This window comes from Phyllopteryx taeniolatus, chromosome 6 (genome assembly GCF_024500385.1).
Source record: "Phyllopteryx taeniolatus isolate TA_2022b chromosome 6, UOR_Ptae_1.2, whole genome shotgun sequence".
NCBI classification, from domain to species: Eukaryota; Metazoa; Chordata; class Actinopteri; order Syngnathiformes; family Syngnathidae; genus Phyllopteryx; species Phyllopteryx taeniolatus.
This window is the reverse complement of record NC_084507.1, coordinates 9,961,525-9,981,964: the sequence shown is the minus strand read 5'-3', so window position 1 is coordinate 9,981,964 and position 20,440 is coordinate 9,961,525. Positions and strand designations below refer to the sequence as shown.

Here is a 20,440-nt window from a genome sequence, read left to right as displayed (position 1 = left end):
CCAAAAGGTTAAACAAACTCATTTCTGAGACACTTGGGGGGAGAAAAAAAACTATTCTAATTACCATTGTATCCTCCCACCAAGGGCATCTTGCGACAGCACAGACATAATTATCTCCTCAATGTACCCGGAACTACATCCTCTTCTCTTGCATAGTCATTAAGCTATACGAAAGGTTTTGAACTTTTCAGTGTCTGTCTTGAAAATGTGGATCCCGAAGAAAGCATGAGAAGAATTGTACAGCCTTTGGCTTTGGATACCTAAAAAAACCTAACCTAAAAAAAGGTGAAACCGTTACAATATACAACATTGACCTTGTTCTTACAACACAGCATCCAGTACCACAACCATGGTGGCTAGTCTCTAATGTCTTTTTTTGTGAATATTACATAAAAATTAATGGCCATTTAGCTTGTGTGCACACTAAAATAGCATAAATCCAATGCATTGGTGGTCAAAAATAGATGACAATTCATTGTGACTGATTGCGTTGAAATGATTAAAAAAAATGGATATACTTGATTCTACGGACAAAGCTGCCGAGGCTGGAATGGAAAATGTAAATACACAACAGCAAATCAAAAAACTAAACACAATGGCAAGTCAGAAAACATGACAGCAAATAACTAATCACAACGATAAATAACTAAACACAACAGCAAATAAAAAAACACAACAGCAAATAACTAATCACAACAGCAAGTAATTAAACACAACAGCAGATCAAATAACACAACAGAAAATCAGAATTACTTTTAACAGGTAATTTGTGTTTTTGTTGAAGAAGTTGCCACATGGTCCGATAACCGAACAGTTGCCCTGGTCCTTGGAGCTCAGTCAAAATGGCACGCCTCACCTCGGGTAATGAAGAATAGTTGCGCCGTCTGTGCAGCCTAATCTCTTTTAAATGCGTCTTCAGGGTGCACATACTTCTTTGAATGTCATGATTAGTCCTGAGCATATCCAATATCACCTCATAGTGTATGTATGTCCCGAATCAAAATATTCTTTGATAGCCGCAGCTACGTTTGAATCACTGGTAACGCTCATTTCAAAAACCATGGCAGATGCGGAAAAACTGGTCAAAGCATCCAATCAAAAGGCACACCCGCGCGGCCTCACAAAAAAATAAAACTTGAAAGCAATAACATTTAGTGTCATAACTGATAACATATAATGTCATAGTAACACTCCATTATGAATTGAGTGCTTTTCTGGGGTAGCAAGGTAATAGGTCAGTCACGAGTGTGCCCACGAGTGCACGACAAATGATTAACGCTTTATAATTCAAGCCTTCTGTCTGATGATCAGGCTCATTTAATCGTGGCAGCCAAATCACAATGACGATTTAAATTTGTTTATTTGTGCAGCCCTAATCGAAAGGGACCCAAGGATGCTTGCAAATCAGTACCTGTTAATCTCTCTTGCCCCCCCCCCCCCCCCCCAAGAAAAAAAATAGTAATAATAATCCATGAAGTTGTGGGATAACAAAGTGTGACTAAAAGAGAAAACAGTAAGACAAAAAAAGCAAAGCAAGGAGAGCCGACAGACTGATAGGGGCTTCAGGGGTAAAAGCGTCATTGGTTTTCAACGAGCATGTGCAGACTCAGGAATACTAAAAGGTTACAGCATTTGATTTGTGATATCCAACTCTGAAAGTTCTCTCTCTCTCTCTTTGGCATCGGCTGTCTGCAAAGTTTGATCGATGGCTGAATTATGCCATCGGTTTGTGAATCTAGCCTACTCTGCTGTCTACCCAATGACAAACAACAAACACGCCTGGCCACCAATAACAATGAGAGATGTGAGGACTGAGACCCCAATCAGAATGCAACACTAAATCCTGTCGCTAATTTAGTCAGCTTCACAAATAAGTAATACACTTTGTATGTATTCCATGCATGGTGTGCGTGTGAGAAATAGCTATACCACTCATTTCTTCTTCAAACCCTCTTCATCTTAGGACCATTCATTTCTCTCTCCTGTTTCCTCCCTTTCCTTGTTCATTTTGTATTCTTGCTTCTCAGAGTTCAAGCTGGATGCCCACTCCACATTCTCTCCATCCGTCTACCCTGCCTCGCTCCAGCTGCCCATCTCCTCCCTGTATCAAACCTTCCCTCCCTCGCTTCAAGCAGCCCACTCAAAGACTAATCCCACAGAGGGAAAAAATATAAGGGGGGCCCTTTATGATGTTTCCCAGTTAGTGCTAACCCAGCTCCATCAAACCAATGTACCGCCCCCATGCTCAGCTGCCTACTCCATTCCTTCTCTGTCTTGGCAATATGTCTCTATTTTTTTTTTTTTTAAACTCCTCAGGTGAAAGTCATTTCTAAGTGAGGCTCAGTAGCTTGAAAAACATCTCCCTTTCATAAAGACATGATTCCCAACTGTAACCTAGAGACTTATGGGCCTTATTCTCCCACGTGCGTAAGAGGGAAAAGGTGCTTGGTTGTGTGCTCTTGTGGCTACACAGATCCTCCCATGTGCTTAAGTCTGTCATTTATGCACCTTCATGCCACCTGGATGGAGCAACACTAAAATGTGGGCCTTCCCTGTTAAAATCTGGCTTGCACATTCTCTGGTCAATATCAGTGCTTCTCCTCTAACCCACGTCAAGAGGTTGGAGTAAATAAAGCACCAGCCAGAACAATCACCGCTATGCCTGGCTGTAAAGTTAACAAGCTAATTAATTTCATTAATCAACTGTAGAGCAGGGTACCCAACCCTGCTGCACAGAGAGACTGAACAAAACATATTTTTTGATCAAAGAGGCTCTGTGAGTCGGCTATTACAGCGTTTTAGCCGTGATATTTATTAGCGGATTATATCGACTCGAGCAGGTTTTTTTTTTTTTTTTTCCAAAGTTTGTTTATGATGCTCACCGACAACTGCAAGGAGTGATTCCATTACATACATGGTGCCGGCCGGCATTAAAAGATGACAAATATTTGCTGTTTTTGTTTTGATAGAAAAAAGATTACCCAAGAAGGGACCAGCTCATTAAAGAGACACAAACACAGTTTTCCCATTAATTACAACAACTACATTCATCGTTTAGTGCAATGGTGAGTTGTATATTTAATTATTTGTTTTCTATCTGTTTATATCCTGGTCCGTCAAAATATGTCTACGTGTCTGCATCATTATCTGCAGATGCACTCAATATATGCAAGCTGAGCAAAAAAACTACAGTTAAGCGTCATCCTTTTATACACAGTGATCCTTAACTCTTTGGGCTGTATTTTCGTAAACAGCACATCTGCACATTTGCCAATTTGGCAGACCGGTCTGTGCCAAGCTGAGCGTTGTGGCGGAGCGTGGGTGTGTCCATGGAGATGCAGCTGACAATTTGGTGGCAGAAAGTCTGCCTAAATTTACCCCTCCTCTGACCAAGTCTAAATTTTGGTGAAAGGTAGACCGCTGGTCTAACGCAATTTTGGTGAATTTTATCAGCACAAAGACAAGCAGATACTGTGCTCCGCTGACTTATTTAAGTCAGCAGCGATTATCATCAGCTCATTCCGTATTTAGTAAGGTTACCCTCTCACATTTATCTGTAGCAATACCGGCCAAAGCAGTGACAACGCTCCCATCATGCATGCATCACTGTGATACGCATCGTCCGACCTCTTCCGTACAGAGATGTGTCCGTCAAGACTGCCATTGGGCCCAATTTAAAGGGAATGAGAGGAGACGCTTTGATTGGCGGCGAATGAAGTCACCTGTAAACACACTCACAGTGGCACAGCTGCCCACTATCGGATCCACCGGGCTGCGCTGGTGTACAAAATTACGAACACCGGTCTAACCCGCCCCTGGTGCACAGTTGCGCTGCCCGCCACGATTGATTTATGCAGGTCACGAAAATAGGCCCCTTTGTCTCAAAGGCCACTCTTGACATTCCAGAGGGCAAGGAGTCAGGAGAACAAACGAACAAGTGTTATTACAAAAAATGGATAAAAACATAAAGTAATTGTACATTTTAATTAAAATGTAAATGATGAATATTACACACTTGTGGTCTATTTAGATGGTATAATTCACACTTGAGTAAGTGAACAGTATATGGTTGCTGATATTTTGTCATTACCTTTGGCAATGAGGCACTTTATTCACACAAACACGTTTTTCATCTATTGTGGTCTCTATCTCAGTCCTTCTTTCCTCCCTCCTCTACCAACCTTCACCCCTTTAATTTCTTGTCTTTCTTTTCTCACTTATCCACTTAACTCCTCCATCCTTCTCACTACACGCATGTGCGTGCACATACACAGGCATAACCCATGGGCTGGTAATGCTGGGTTAATAAGATTGGAGAGCAGCTGATGGCTGCGCACATTCAGGCCAAATTACATTTAATTCAATTGGGTTTCACTCATTTGGCTCCCTCCCACTCCTCTCCTATCTCTCTTCCTTTGACTCATTGTCTTCATCTGCTTCACACAGAGGAGCACACACTCACAAGCACACACAGACACACGACTACAGCCCTGCCTTTACTTTAGAGTTATGCACCCAAATTGTCCATGGTCACTTCTGTGTCTTACTAAAAGGGATGAATCATCTGTAGTTAAGAAAAACACATTAAATCACAAACTTTAATGGATGCGTGGATCAAGGCGGCATCTTTTTGACATTTAATCAGAGACACCAGCAAAACAGAGAGACTAAACCAGAGCCAAACATTCAGTTGATGGTTATCAAAGTTCACTGCATGTGTGTGTGTTTTATAAAGACTATAGGTTGATCAGACTAGTTGACTAGTGGACTTGCTACTCCTCATTGATGTTTAGAGCTTGAAGTCGACTAATTGTTAATCACATGTTTTTGGCCTCTCGTCTTCCAATCAGCCACTTTAAAGAGGACATTCGACACGCTCGTCTGCTGCCGTAGCTGGACTATAACGCTGTGTGGAACAAATAAGCCTTCATACGTCAGCGTGGGTCAGAGAGTACTAAAAAAAATGCTGGTTGTGGATGAGCATTGCAGTTAGTCTAATCACTGCTATTCTTAAAAGATTCATACTGTAGCATGGGACTGGCGGCGAGGAACGAGGGCAGCAGCGCAAAGCGAAGCTGACACTGACAGTGTCGTAACACTTGTACTATAAGTCACCTGCCGTATTCTACAAGCATGTGGAAGTAGTTTAACAAAATGTGACCGGTAGTTTGGTCACTGGTATATCCTCCATACATTAAAAGGACAAGTGAAATAGAAACAGTGAAAAGCTTTTTTTTTTTTTTAGCCTGGCTATTTTATGGTGTCTTACAACACACAATGGGATGCAAGATCAGACCAGCTCATTGAAGACTAATACGAATTACCGGTAAAACAACTGCGGTCAAAGCAATGGTGAGTTACACTGAATTTCTAATCATTTGTTTTTACGTGTTTCTATGGCAGACTGTCAAACTGTTACATGAAACCAGTCGGTCTGTGGCGCAAAAAAATGTTGGGGACCACTGTGCTAAAAAAACAACAATGACATTTTTGATTAGTCAACCTCGACTCCCCTTGCAACACATGAACTTCAAATACTAAAATCTTTAGTCATTCAACCTCTAAATAAGAATGTATGTCGTAGACGTTCTCTCTCTCTCTCTCTCTCTCTCTCTCCTTCACTCAACATGATAAAGACTTTAGAGGAGGAACTGCAGCACCTGGTGCAGAACACACACACACACACACACGCACGCACACGCACGCACACACACGTTCAGAAGGAAGGTAAAAAAATAAAACGACACCAAGAAGAGGTGGCAGAAGGTACCAAGGACAATGTGGATGTGGGAAAAGAGGGAGAGAGAGGAAGGAAAGAAAGGGAGAGAGGCGTGAAGTGACAGCACCACTGGTATCATCTCTAATTAGCATAATGACCTTGGTCCTCTGCAACTATTATTACAGCAGACACTCATACATAGACACCATTCTCATATGCATAGCTGAATGTGTTGCATTTACAGAGTGACCACATGTACGTACTAGACACTTTGTTGCATACTTCTGCATGTTAAATTTGATGCAATACAAAAGCTACTATATATCGACCGTTTTCTCCGTGTGATCCATCCATCCATCCATTCTTTTTACCACTTATTCTCAAACAACCATTCACACTCACGTGCACCCTTCAATTAATCTACCATGCATGTTTTTGGAATATGGGAGAAAACCAGGGTACCCACACATGCACACGGTGAACATGCAAACTCCAGACAGGAAGCCCGGAGCCCGGATTTGAACCCAAAACTTCTAAACTGCGAGGCAGATGTTCTAAGCACTTGTCCGCCGTGCCCCTTTCTGATTCAGTAGAACGCTACACTCAGTGATTATGTTGTCAATGCAGCTCTTGCATCTGCACATGGCCCCAATACAAGTGGTCTGTAATGGTGACAAAGATAAAGTATTCAATCTGCGCCAATATTTAGTGGGTAATCCCTTGGCACATACTGTAAATCATCCCTTTAAGTGTGGTTGAGTATTGAGTTTCTGCCTAATCCCGCTGACTAGTTCACCAACTAAAGAAATGATAAAACAACTAATAAACAGTGGTGACAGCACACAATGTAATGCTCAGTTTTGATTGGCACTGTCATAGTTTTGTTTTGTAGGGGTCCTCATTCCTCTGGATTACTACGTACAAAGAAAGAATAAGCATGTTTAAAATCATAGTTATTTTATTTTTACTGGTCTTCCGGGTATCTTGTTTTAAAAAAAGCAACATCAAGAATCACACTTGAGTTATGGATTTATTGTAATATGTACTGACTGGCTGATTAATAACGCCATGAAACCCTCAAAACTGCATTTCCATATTTAGAGGAAGCACCCCACTTAACAAGAAAAGCCTTTAGATTTATTTGAAAAGAAAAAAAAAAAAAAACATGATTATTATTGCGGGCCACCACAGCAACAAATGTGTCTGCGCTGACCACATTGCTCAAGTTAAGATGCCCATTATTATTGGTGAAAAAATGATTGTGCCTGCCACTACTGCCTGTAGTAAACTTTTTGGAGAGGCTTCAGTGAGAAAATTAGCAAAATAAGTTTTACTCTTTCGGCTAGCACCATCAAGTCTATGACATTGAGAGATCAACATTGAGGCACAGTTCTTAGCGAGGAACACAGATTCTGCATTATGGTGAGCTGATATTTTAGTGCGATATAATATAAAGTGGGCGGCACGGTGGCCGACTGGTTAGAGCGTCAGCCTCACAGTTCTGAGGTGCGGGGTTCAATCCCCGTCCCCGCCTGTGTGGAGTTTGCATGTTCTCCCCGTGCCTGCGTGGGTTTTCTCCGGGTGCTCCGGTTTCCTCCCACATCCCAAAAACATGCATTAATTGGAGACTCTAAATTGCCCGTAGGCATGACTGTGAGTGCAAATGGTTGTTAGTTTCTATGTGCCCTGCGATTGGCTGGCAACCAGTTCAGGGTGTACCCCGCCTCCTGCCCGATGACAGCTGGGATAGGCTCCAGCACGCCCGCGACCCTAGTGAGGAGAAGCGGCTCAGAAAATGGATGGATGGATAATATAAAGTGTAATTGTGACATTCTAATTGCAATGATTTGTAATGAGTAAGGTTTTTGTTAATGGAATCCCCCAGCTCAGGCCAAAGGTGTTGTACAATACACATTACAGAATACCTGTACTTAAAGAAACCGTTATATTACGTAACCTACAGTATGAAAAGTTCATAAGAGCATTCAATAGGAAGTCAAAGTAAGAACAGTGTAAGGCAGGGTGTTTCCAAAGGTGATTCTTGAAGGTAAGGTTTATTTGGATACTTTGCTAAACCCCCTACCCTACCTCCCAATTCCCCCAAACCCAATGTATTGAATCTCAAACATTGTGTAATTTGCAGCAGTGTAGGGCATCACATAAAACAATACATTTTATCCGGGCTCCAGTCTTCCTTTGTAGGGTTTGCATGTTTCCCCCGTGCTTCAATGAGTTTTCTTCGGGTATCCTGGTTCAGGGGCGGATGGGAGGAAAATGTGGCTGGGGAGTTGTTGACAGACCGGCCCACTTCACTTCACTTGCTGTGTAGAGCCAGTCATCAGCACAAGTTTTATTTAACCCGATGGGAAAAAAAATGCATTTGACATTGTTTTGGACTATAGTTCATCGAGTAATCAAAACCTGAAAAACCGAAAACTAAAAGTATAAACGAGGACAAAGGAACAGAGTAACAACTACCATCTATACATCCTGAAAAACCAGGCTTCATGAAACCCAGACTGTGGGTTGTGTGCAATTGAGTGACATTCCGGTCATCAGCACCACAATGAAAAAAAACATTGATTGAACACTATTGACACTTAATTACTGTAATTTAAATTTACAGTAACTTACAGGCAACAGTGTTTTACAACAGTAGTCCCCCAACCCCTGGTCCGCGTCCCGGTATCGGTCCGTGAGGCATTTGTTACAGGGCCGCATAGAAGGAATGACCAATTTATATAATTTCCGTTGCATTGCGTTTTCGCATGTCAAATGTGTTTTATTTTGAAAAATGACCGGATCTTGTCCGCTGTTAAAGCTGCTCATCGAAATTGACACGTCAAGACTGCACGCAAAACTCTGCAGTAGTTCCGTTTCTGCTCGCAGCCGACTCGCTCATGGCGGCGGCCAAGCTCAAAGAATGAATCATTTCATAAACTGATTTAGTTCATTATGTTCACTGAAAGGATTCGTTCTCTAAATCTCCTACACAGAGATTTAAAGAAAAAGTGTTAAATATTGATAGTTATCTGATTCCTAAATTATTGTAAATAAATCCATCCATCCATCCATTTTCTACACTGCTTATCCTAAATATTATGAGAAATCATTAACATGATCAATGTCTTCAATAATAATGAATATTAATAATTATTAATAATAACATATATAATTTAAGGTAATTTGAGCAAGAAGTTTATATCAAACTGGTAGCCCTTCACACTAATCAGTACCAAGAAGTACTGCAGCTCTGTTCAAAAAGGTTGGTGACCCCTGAATTAGTCATCAAACAACATTGCAGTATACAAATGAATACAAAATTAACAAATGTTTAAGGCACTTAAATTATAAAGTTTAACATATTTCCTTAAACAATAAACGACTGTGACCATTTCCACTTCTTTCTTTTTCTTTTGCTGCTTCTTTGTCTTTGGAGAATCTAAATTGTCTTTATGTGTGAATGTGTTTCTGAACAAGTTCCCGTCAATATGGGACATAATACAACATCGATGTGTCACAAGCGTTTGGTATAGTCAAAATTTGCAAGTCGTGCTCGACATCATTACACAGTATGAAAACAGTGAAAAACGTCTTCAAGTGATTTAGCAAATCAATATCAGTGCAAAGAAAACTTGAGAATGGAGACAGGAAAGATGAAAGAGAGTGAGGAGGTAAGAGAAAGGAAGTGTACAGCTACGGTGTCTTTCAGGTCAATAGTACTTACCAGGAAAACTAAGCAAGTGAGTGCAGGACACGTAAACCAACACATACATACCTTTCTCTCTCTCTCTCTCTCTCTTTCTCTCCCTCTCTCCCATTTTCCTTGTCTTACCTATTTGCAACCGAAACCATGAGCCTTTCAGAATGATTTCCACAGGGTTTAATGGATGAGGTGGGTGTCAAAAGTAAAACACTAAAAAAAACACTAATATTCTAATCTTGCTAAAAGTGCTCTAATTAATATGTGTGTAATGCCAGGAACTCCAGTCATTATTAATTTGAGTTAAAGGGGACATATTTTGCCAAACCTCCTTTCTCTAGTTTTTCGGATGTAATATTGTCTCTATGGTGCCTCAGTAAACATATGAAATATGAATTAAAATCGTCCACGCATTCTTGAGTTGCAGATGTTTTTCTGGAAAGAGGCCTGAAATCATATCATTCGAATTTCTTGAGCTTATCTACGTCACTAGCGAAGATCTCCAGCTTCACTTTTCGCTCCCGAGCCAGCGCTGTCAACATAGCAAACGTGTGCTCTCACAAGTGGCTCTTCAAAACAGAGGCAACTAATCAGAGGAAAGCCAAATATGGACAAAACGGATGAAAACTAGGTCACACAGAAGTAGCTGTCAGAGGGGCCTTTCCTAGACACTCGTATGACAAAACCAAGTTTTTTTTTTTTTTTTAATGAAATTGACACTTTTAAACTAAGTCCATGTTAGAGAGTCACTCTGTGGAGGTCTAAATGTAAAAATATGGGACCTTTAGTATAAACCCACTCATTATACACAATTTATTAACCCGAATTCTGTTGAGTTAGATTTTTATGCTGATTAAAACTAAAATTGACATGCTGATTCCAAAATTGCAGTCAGTTTTTTTTTCTAGCACGTCAAGTTTTTTTCTCCACAGCTTACCCTCCAGATGAGAAGAATTCCACTGATTAGCTGTAGTAAGACTTGCCAGTTGATTACGATTGGACTCATCTACGTGGCAACTTGTTTGTGCAGTCACAATTGAGACAGTGGGATGAGAGGTGTGTGCAGCTCCCAATAGGTCAGTACTATCAATATCTGCAAACAGAAAGCTAGCATAGTAGGAATTAAGAGGATTTGTGCTGGCTTTACTTTTAACCTTATAACCATTGGCATACCGTTGTAAATTCTATTTCGTTTTATGCTGTTTTAGTAGTTTTCAAAGCTTGTAACTATTCCATCTTAGTGTTTTATTTACATAGGTATATATTGCCTTTGTTCCACTTTGTTCTCACTTTGTTCAAAAACTTGACGTGATAGAGAAAAACTGAGATCAGTTTTGGATTCGGCATACAAAAATTAGTTAAAAACTAATTGTCAGACCTCACTCAACAAAAATTGTGTTCCCCAGTGTTATCAAAAAAATACAAAATTGCTTGGGAAGGCTATACCACCAACATCCAATCGATGACAAAGGGCTTCATTTGTTGCTTCAAATGAAAACATTCTGAATCTCTATCATGCTTGATGTAAATCCTGTCACAATGAATAGTGCAAAGCTTGTCTTTTGAGTCAATTCCCCACTGGAGCGGGGGGGGGGTGTATGGGGGTATGTTGCACTTATTCATGAGACAGGGTCTGAAGCACATTTTTACACCTTTCAATTTATTTTGTTTCGTTGTATGGGTATCCTACTTTAAATTCAGTGAATGTGCTTTGGGTTGTGAAAGCTGCCAAATAATCGGTGAACTACATTTTCTATTGTTTGTGTACTATGGTGGTGATGGAGGGATGAAGCTGCAGCTGCGGCTCAGCTAATGTGCTGTTTTTGCAGTGTTGGTGATGTAGTCATGGAAAGTGGTCTCCATAGATTTGGCTGGCACACAACTGCACGGTAGTAGCTGGCCTGCTGTGTCAAATACATTTATGGCAAGGTGTCCTTCCTGGGGAAGAGACTAAACTACAGGGTTTTTTTTACATTGACAAGGCTATGTCTTCCTGTCATTTTTTTTTTTTTAACAAAATAACCTAAAGTCAATTTTTCTGATGCATAATGAAGAAAATGAATAGTTCCAGCACATCAGCACCACAGCAAATGATTGGAGATTGGTGAGACTGAAGCTCACGTTCTTGCAAAAAAAAAAAAAAAAAAAAAAAAAAAAACAACAAGGTACCGGTGCTATGGTAATACTAGATACTGTAATATAGTGACTATTTACAACACATAGTTATCTAACTGCTGGTTCGATTGAAGTAAAAAAAAAAAAAAAGAAAGACAAGAAAGAAAAGAAAACAAGGAGAATAATTTTGATTTCTTATTTCTTCCATTGACCAACATTTGACAGCGTAATACCATAGTTTTCATTGAAAAGTGCTGGAAACTGAATCTCACATATCCACGTGTCAGTTAATGAGCTAAATTAATGACAGTTGTCAACAAAATGTAAACAGATGTTTTAGTTAAGGAGTCATTGTCTGGGTGTAAGTAAAAGTAGCTCCATCTCCACCTCGAGTTCCTAACGGTGGTTGATAATGTATTTGTAACAATGCTTCAATTTTAAATACATTATTTTTTAGGTTTTAAAAATGCTTGTATCTTTAATACTTGCCTGTGAATAAAGATAAACACCCCATAAGGTTTGTTTTTGCTTTCAAGTAAGTAGTGGGAACAGCAAGGTTGTAGTGTGATTAACATGTGCAATGCAGTATTTACTGCAACAAAATGGACAAAATTATTTTATATGTATATATTATATTACTTTTTCCTCTTACGTTCATCAGAGGCTGGAGTAAGTCAAGTGCCCTGCCCCTGCACTTGAAGTTTGATTGCAGTTACAATATTCTAATCATATGCGTACATATACTAAAATATTGTAAAATAGACTTCCAGAAAGCTATCAAAAGTATTAAACTGCCACTCGCACATTTTGTTTTTCCTTTTCTTTTCTTTTTACTGCAGCCTTATGCAGTATGCCATTGTTGGCATAAACCTGAATTGACAGACCAAACACCCACTGACCGGTGCTTATGGTTTCAATAATTTTGAGCAGGGATCTCCAGAGAGACTTAAGAGGGACTGTGAACTGGGATCACACCACTTTATTTGTGATATTTATTGGCAGAAAATATTGGCGCTTGCAGACTTTTTTTTTGCTGCTTGTTTACCATGCTCACCTACAACTGCGAGGAGCGACTCCGCTTCAAACATGTTCCAGGTGGGCAAGAAACAAGCCTTGGGAGTTTTTTAGATGGGATGGGCTCATTGAAACATAAACAATTACAACAACTACATTGATTGTAATGGCATTATGGTCTGTTGTATATTTAATCATTTCTCTTTATTTGTTTCTATGCTGGTCAGTCACAATATGTCTGTGAACACAAAGAATCTTGAGCACACATGACACACCCCCTTTTTTGTTGATATCCTGTACCTCCAAACATGCACTGAGTCATGGGCATTTTTCTGATTAAAATTACTTTTATCAGATACATTGGTACAGAATTATAAAACACACATACTCCTTCAAGAGTAGCCGAAGCAGTGCACACATCCTGACTGACTGACTAGACACACACTACGTAAGGTATTTTCAAAGTTAAAGTATGTTTTATCTTTTTCATGGCTTGAAAATGAAATTGAGTCTGAGTAAAAGTACATGTTCCAGGATTTCCACGCAGCCTCAGCTGTCAATGAATCGCACCTTTTTGGTGTCTTTCTGTTCATTCATGTGAGGTTGGTGTGTCAGAAGTCTGGATGGGAGAATACAAATAGATAAAAAGTGCGCAAGTCCAGATGCATAAAAAAGAATTTACGAGCTAACAGGAGAATATGGCACATCGAGCACCTTCCACTCTAAGGAAGTTTTTAACATTTTTCTATGGGAACTTTTTTCCACAGTTGTGTGAAGATCAGTGGTCACAAGTTAGAAGAGGGAGCCTGGTTTACATAAGATCACAGTTTAAATTCTACTTTATCCCAGAGGTGTTTGATTGGGTTAAGGTCCATGCCAGTCAAGTAACTCAAAAGCAAACCCATCCAACCATGCAATCATAGACCTTGCTGGAACACAGAAGGCCATTCACCATACTGTTCCCAAAAAGTTAAGAATTGTCCAAACTGTCTTGGTAAAATGAAGAATTCAGATTCAGTGGGAATAAGGGGTCAAGCCTGACATCTAAAAATCAATTCAGGGATTGGTAGTAGTCTTTAAAAAACACCTGCTGGAGTAAATATTTCTTACCGGTAATTGTTTATTAATCAAGTGCCACTACTTTGCTTAAAGTAGTAGTAATAGAGAACAGATACAAAAATAGTTTATTTACAAATGCAGTATATCATCAGTTCTTTACCTGGCACAGCAGACCTAACCTGAAAACAACTCCTCGTTCTAAAATAACGAATTTGTTTCAGAGGTCTTTTTCCTACAAATCACCTCTTGGTCTCACTTCACTAGCACCTCACCGCAGTTTGGAACGGTGAACCTCTTAACCACCCTGAGAACCACTTAAAACAAAAGTCTAAATCCCAGTTAAACTCCAAAATACTAAAGTACTTGTCGAAGATTAGTGAGCAAGCGTGAAATGAAGTTTGACACATTTTTCAAGCTTGTCTCTGGAACAGATTTTTATAACCACTATTTTCATGAAACACTGACCTAAAACAAAGTTGGAACTACAGTATAACTGAGTTTGTCTGTGTAGCCCTCAAAGGCAGTACTCACAAAACCTCCTTCCCCCAATCCCATTGGACGCACCACCCCTTCAATCAATCATTAAAACAAAAAAAACCCTGAAATGTTCACAGACCCCTCGGAACGCAGGACACCCCAGTATCCATCCACACAAAGAACCAAACAAACTTTTAACTAGTTTTCACAACAGCAATTCAAACAAATACAGTTCAACACATTTTAGTCAGTACACTACATCTGTGTATGTGTTGCTTTTTTTTTTTTACTTTCATCGCGTTTCGCGTAAGAAAACTTAGCCAGGATGTCGGAAACTCTGTTCATAATTGGTTGACGAAACAGTACAAAGTTTGTGTAATTTCATTTCACTTTGCCTTTCCTTCCATCCTCCCGGAAACTCAATCTCAGAGGAATGGATGACTCTTTTCTCCTTAATAACAGCTAAACACATCAGAGCTGCTCTTCCAAATGACCCCCCCAAGCCATTCGGAACAACATAGAAGATAGAAGTCTAATGAAAAGAGGTGTAATAGAAGAGCAACGCGGCTCAGAGGCTTGCTGCTGTTTAATTCCGCTGGATGCTTCTAATGCCTGAAGACTGCTGCATTTTAATTGCACACCTCACACAAATCTAAATGAAGAATCCTGTGATATAGCTTTAATGAATGTGAACGAAAGACCGGCTAGTCAGTTTGGCACCCAGACAGGCCTGCTCGCAGCAAAGTAACCTGTTTGCAATCTTTGATAGAGATAGAGAGACATTTGAATGACTTGCTCGTACTGTGTTGTGATCAGAGGTGGATGGATAAAAGTAAAAAGTAGTCCTCCAAATAATTACTTGAGTAAGAGTAAGAAAGTGCTCAGTGGAAAATCTACTCAAGTACTGAGTAACTCGGAACTTCTGATTTTGTTTTTTTAAATTAGAGCATGAATGTCAAATGAAATAAAAAATAAAAAAAGGTACCAAAATAAAATATGAATGTGCAAATTCAGATATTGCTGAACAATATCACTTAATCTAATCTAATATAAATAAAATCTTTATAAAATAAATTCAGCTCCAAGAAATGGTCTTATATTATATTTTTTCCACTTGTCAAACAGCCCAATAAATGTACCAGGCAGAGATTTTTACCTGGTTAAATTAAGCTCAAATAAAATAAATACAAAATAAACATGGCTGCTCAAGAATGTACTCCCTCTTATAACTGGCATGTGGCTCTGTTCAGAAGTAACAGAGCACAATCAAACGCATCTTCAGTGGGAGTCCACACACACCTGCTAGCATTTCAATTTGTAAGTGGAAAAAAAACAACACAGGCCTTACAGATACATTATTTGCTTTATCCACTGAATGAAGAAGCTGTTTGCTGACCAGACTTACTGATAAAGTGTGTGTGTGTTTGTGTGTGTGTGTGCGTGTGCGTTTGTGTGTCTGAGAGAGAGAGAGAGAAAGAAAGAGAGAAAGAGAATAGAACATACCCCAGAAGATGCATGTTCACTTGTGACTTGTGTTGCTGTATGCACAGCCAAAACAGCAAAAACATTTGTAACTTACCGCAAAGTGTTTGGGCAGTGACAAAACTACACAGCATGTTAAAGCTGCTGTTTCTTTCTAGTCTGTAATGTAAACACGAGTCGCGCGCGGCTGTCAAGACTCACTTTGATTGGCCCACGAAGCCCAATAGAAGACTTTGTGTGTGGACATGTGACTTTCTTGTGTCATTTAATTGGTGAACTTGAGTCAAGCATCACTCTAATCACTGCATGCGTAAGTCTATAAATAGATTGCCCACGCAATTATTGATAAATGGTAAATGGACTGCACTTATATGGCGCTTTATCTACACCATCACAGCGCCCAAAGCACGTTACAAAGCCTCACATTCACCCACTCACACACACATTAATACGCCAATGGGTGACTGCTGCCATGCAAGGCGCTGCCAGGCCCAATGGGAACAAATTAGGGTTCAGTGTCTTGCCCAAGGACACTTCGACATGCGAACAGTCGTAGTCGGGCTTCGTACCAGTGACCCTTCGGTCACTGGACGACCTGCTCTACCTACTAAGCCACAGCCGCCCAAATGAAAAGTAGAGAGCGGCATGTAGATTATTGTAACGGAGTAAAAGTACCATTTCTTCTTAACATAAATACTCAAGTAAAAGTAAAAAGTATGTTTCATTAAAACTACTCTGACACGTACAATATTTCCAAAATGTTACTTGAGTAAATGTAATGGAGTAAATGTAACGCATTCCTACCCACCTGTGGTTATGATGAGATACATAATAATAATCGAAATTCTGCATTCATGTGTTCTTTGTGTATCACACATGACTTTATTGGTAAGCACATACAGTATATCTGCAATCATGTGTGGAAAACATAGAAAACAAAAACAATGAAAGTGAGATACACTAAGTACGCCATGTGTTCATATTCTCCAATCAATAATCCTGTCCTGGCCAGGGTTCCTCATATATTACTCCAAAATGGGCTCAATTTATCAATCAATAATCACAACATTGACCATTTAAAGCTGCATCTATCTGTCTTGAGTCAATCAATGATCAACATCACAATTCCATTACTGGGAGGACTATAACTGACATGAACAATTACAGCATTCATCATCACCAGAGGCCCAGCTCTTTTCTTCTTGCAAGCCAAACACTGACTTATATGAGAATGGACTGAAATATGAAGGGCCGCAAAAATCTTACCTTCGCCATCTGTGCCTGGACTCCGCTGGCTTTGAGCGACACCACGGCTTTCTGGGCAGCTGCGGGGCTGTCAAAGTCCACAAAGCCATAGCCTGCACATCAACATACAAAGATCAAATTGATAAGAATTACAGTGGATGATCAGAATAATGACATACAGAAGTATGAAATTAAATTGTTTTGCATGTTGGAACAAAAACATCGTTAGGCCTTTGTCATGTTTTAACACAATTTATCTCGTAAATTTGTCCAAATCAAGTCAGCTCACGTATTAATAAAATCAGTTTGTTCCTTCAATAAATGTGTTGCAGCACAGAGCTTCAACTGAATTGATGTTATAACAGACTCTTGTTAGCGTGTTTGAATCAGGACTTCTGGTTCAAGTTTCTCTCACATACAGAAAGTACAACTTGGTGCAAACTGATAACATTCAAGAGCAGGAAAGGTGACCTAAAAAGCCATCTGCATCTGTCCTGTTGGCTGGAGTTAATTAAGGATGTGTCCTCCACAGAAGCAACAAGATGAATTCTGAGGTGTACACTCTCTTTTCTCACATTCAGCCTCAAGGTGCTTACAAACGGCACTTGAGTCCACAGTGCCAACTGCAAGGTGGGGTGTAGCACAGCACCGGGATGATGGGGGCACGGCGCAAGTTTGTCCATATTTGCTGCTGGTTGCTTAGTGACCAAACAGGTTGTTGCCTTTTCCTGCTGGTGTGGACATAAAGCATGCTATAGCTCGACAATATGTATTTGCCACTGCTACAACCGAAAGCCCTGGCTTTGCTTATAATAAGAAGGAGCGCACAAGTAAAGCATGTGTGGCTATGCTATATTTTATTAATAAGTGAAGATTTTTACCACTGTCAAGCAACCTGGTACATCCAAAGTAGGGGACATCTCCCTCCATCACCGTGTCTTTGTTACAATACTCACCATACATCAACTATCTTGTGTCCCAGACATCAGGACACTGGGACACCGCATGAATTATTGATTCCTCAATTTTCATCTTTCTTTGTTTCTTTGCTATTTTCACGATAGAACTCTGCCTACATTCTCTTGCTGTTGTCTATTATAGAGATGAGCTAAACTGGCAACCTTGCCCTCATCAGCTGGGTTTGTGTAAAAATCTATTTAGCAACACCTTCTCTGTGCACTGTTTTCTTTTTTTCTTTTCTTTCTTTTTGTTTTATTTTTTTTTTACATATTGTATTGCACAGGCAAATAAGTGCACAGAGCGTAATCTTCCATGTATTATTGTGTGTTCTGTGTTACTTTAACCCATACAAATGCAGAAGCTTGTGTGGTAAAGTATGAGTATATTTAACTTTTAATACATTGACGGCCTTCAACATGACAACAATGCCTAAACAATAGACTGATCTGATCTGTCTCCATCTGTCTCTCTTTTGTCTTAGTCAAATCTTACCCAAATGAAGAGCCTGTCTGCTAAATAACCACTTTGAAAGGGTACCCTCCTTTTCTGTCAGTCTCAGGCTATTTTTACCCACTCCTCCCATCTTCCTTGCGGTGCCTCCCGTCCATCTCTCCCTTCCCATGAGAAGCCTCTGTGCCAATTTATACTCTCTTAGTCACGGTAAGATCTTATCTTGTCCCAACTGAATGCCTTTGCAATCAAATCAACACTTATCTGGTTGTAAGCCCTTCTAATGGTTAACTCATAATGAAACTCATTGTGACTCAACAACTCTTTAAGACATACATTAAGTTAACGTTGCAAGCTAAAAAAAAGAACAGTGATTGCTGCAGCTGCTTGGTTTTGTGCATGACAGTAAACTGACTGCATGCATTTATGGCAGGATGAATGAGTTTATATCATTCTGATCGCAAATTTACATAGTAGTATTACTGGCAAATATATTACTCTGTCTAAAATGGTTATTGTCACTGCGAAAAAATATACCTTGATTACCCATTGTCATTGCATAGTAGAAATGTCAAACATTTGTGGAAAATGATTAAGGTATTTAAGGAAAATAAAGGAGTTTAAGGCATCACAATAGTTTTGACTTTTGACAGAATTTGCAGACTCATCCTGACTACATAAGAATGTCACTTCCAAATATGGTGTTGGATACCAGATTTTTAATATTACACTTAAAGCATTCTTAAATATGTCCTGCTTTAGTAATTCTGGTGTAAAATAGACTAAAAATACATACTTGAAAAAAAGAAAAAGAAACGAGCCACTGAATATATTGAATCATTACAACTACTGACATGATTTGTTTGGAATTGTACACACCTGCCAAATTAGGATGACTGAACAGAGTGGAGCGGGTCGTAATTAGATTAGGCACAGGAGGTGCTGTAAAAATACTTCATTTGGAGCTAATAATGAGATCTCTGCCATAACCACCTATAAGACTGTGTTTCTCTTGTTACTATTGCAGTTGATTACATGTACTGTACGTCGCTGACTTTAAAAAAACAACACATCAGTATGCTTTTGAGTACCGTCCATAAGGAGTAGCAGCTAGTCCTGCATGAGTCCTGTGAGTGTCTTGAAAGTAGATGACTGCAATCAAATTGATTAGTGCTTTGCAGAGGTGTGGACTCGAGTCACATGACTTGGACTCCAGTCAGACTCGAGTAATAAATTTGATGACTTTAGGCTCGCAACTCGCAAGACTTGCAACTCGACTTGGACTTGAACAGCAATAACTCGTGACTTCACATATATATATATATATATATATATATATATATATATATATATATATATATATATATATATAGTAGCGTATATTAGCGTTTGGATAACACGTAATTTATTTAAGAAATAAATTCGTCGAAGCAGCGATGCCTGCTTTGCTTCCGGTTTAGCGTGATTTGACGCCTAACGTTATAAATGAAGCTAGTTTGTGTCATAGAGGGCACCACGTCACTTTTTATATCTATAAAATGAGGGAAATCGACGAGAAACGTTTTCTCACTTTGGGATGTTAGGATGTTTGGGATTATCACTTTGTATAATAATATCATTATTATTATGAATTATCACCTCATAATCTAAAGGTTGTTACCCCGAACAAGGCAGAGGAAAAAGCAAGAGTGGCAGACACAAAAGAGAAAGAGTAGGCGGGAGTCAGAGGTTAAATAGCCAGGGAGCGTGTCTAAGGGACGGTGGAAACTGGACAAGACCATGCCCAACGACTTGAATTTAGTCTATAAGTTTTCCATAAAAGTGGTGTAAAAATCATATCTTAATATAAAATACTCCCAACTTTGTACTCTTTACTCATAGATCAAGCATATAGAATGATTGTTTAAACTTTAGTCTTGGCACATCAACTGCTTATGGTTCAATCACATTTCATGATGCTTGGCTTCAAACCAAGACAAACAGTTCTCAGAGTCTCGCAGCTGCGCCTGTAAAGTTGACACACTGACACAGACATCAAGGCATACATTTGGAATATTTCTGCAGAGTTCGTGAAATATTAAAAAGGACATTGTATCTTCAGTTAATAACAACTTTGAATGGAAGGTCACGTGTTGCAGTACTCTCAAACGGTTGGCGCCTTGCGTGCATGTTTGAATATTAAGCAAATAGTTAATTGCTGTATTTCCGTTCCATTG

At 39.5% G+C, this 20,440-nt stretch overlaps 1 protein-coding gene across 2 annotated transcripts in view; it reads right to left on the bottom strand.

Moving 5' to 3' along the window:
• LOC133479883 (RNA-binding motif, single-stranded-interacting protein 3-like) overlaps positions 1-20,440 on the bottom strand; it is a 157,268-nt gene that overhangs the window by 81,989 nt on the left and 54,839 nt on the right. For both annotated transcript variants that reach the window (XM_061777402.1, XM_061777401.1), the window contains one exon: positions 16,836-16,927. In XM_061777402.1, coding sequence (XP_061633386.1) covers positions 16,836-16,927 — 92 coding nt within the window. The remainder of the gene's footprint in view (positions 1-16,835; positions 16,928-20,440) is intronic.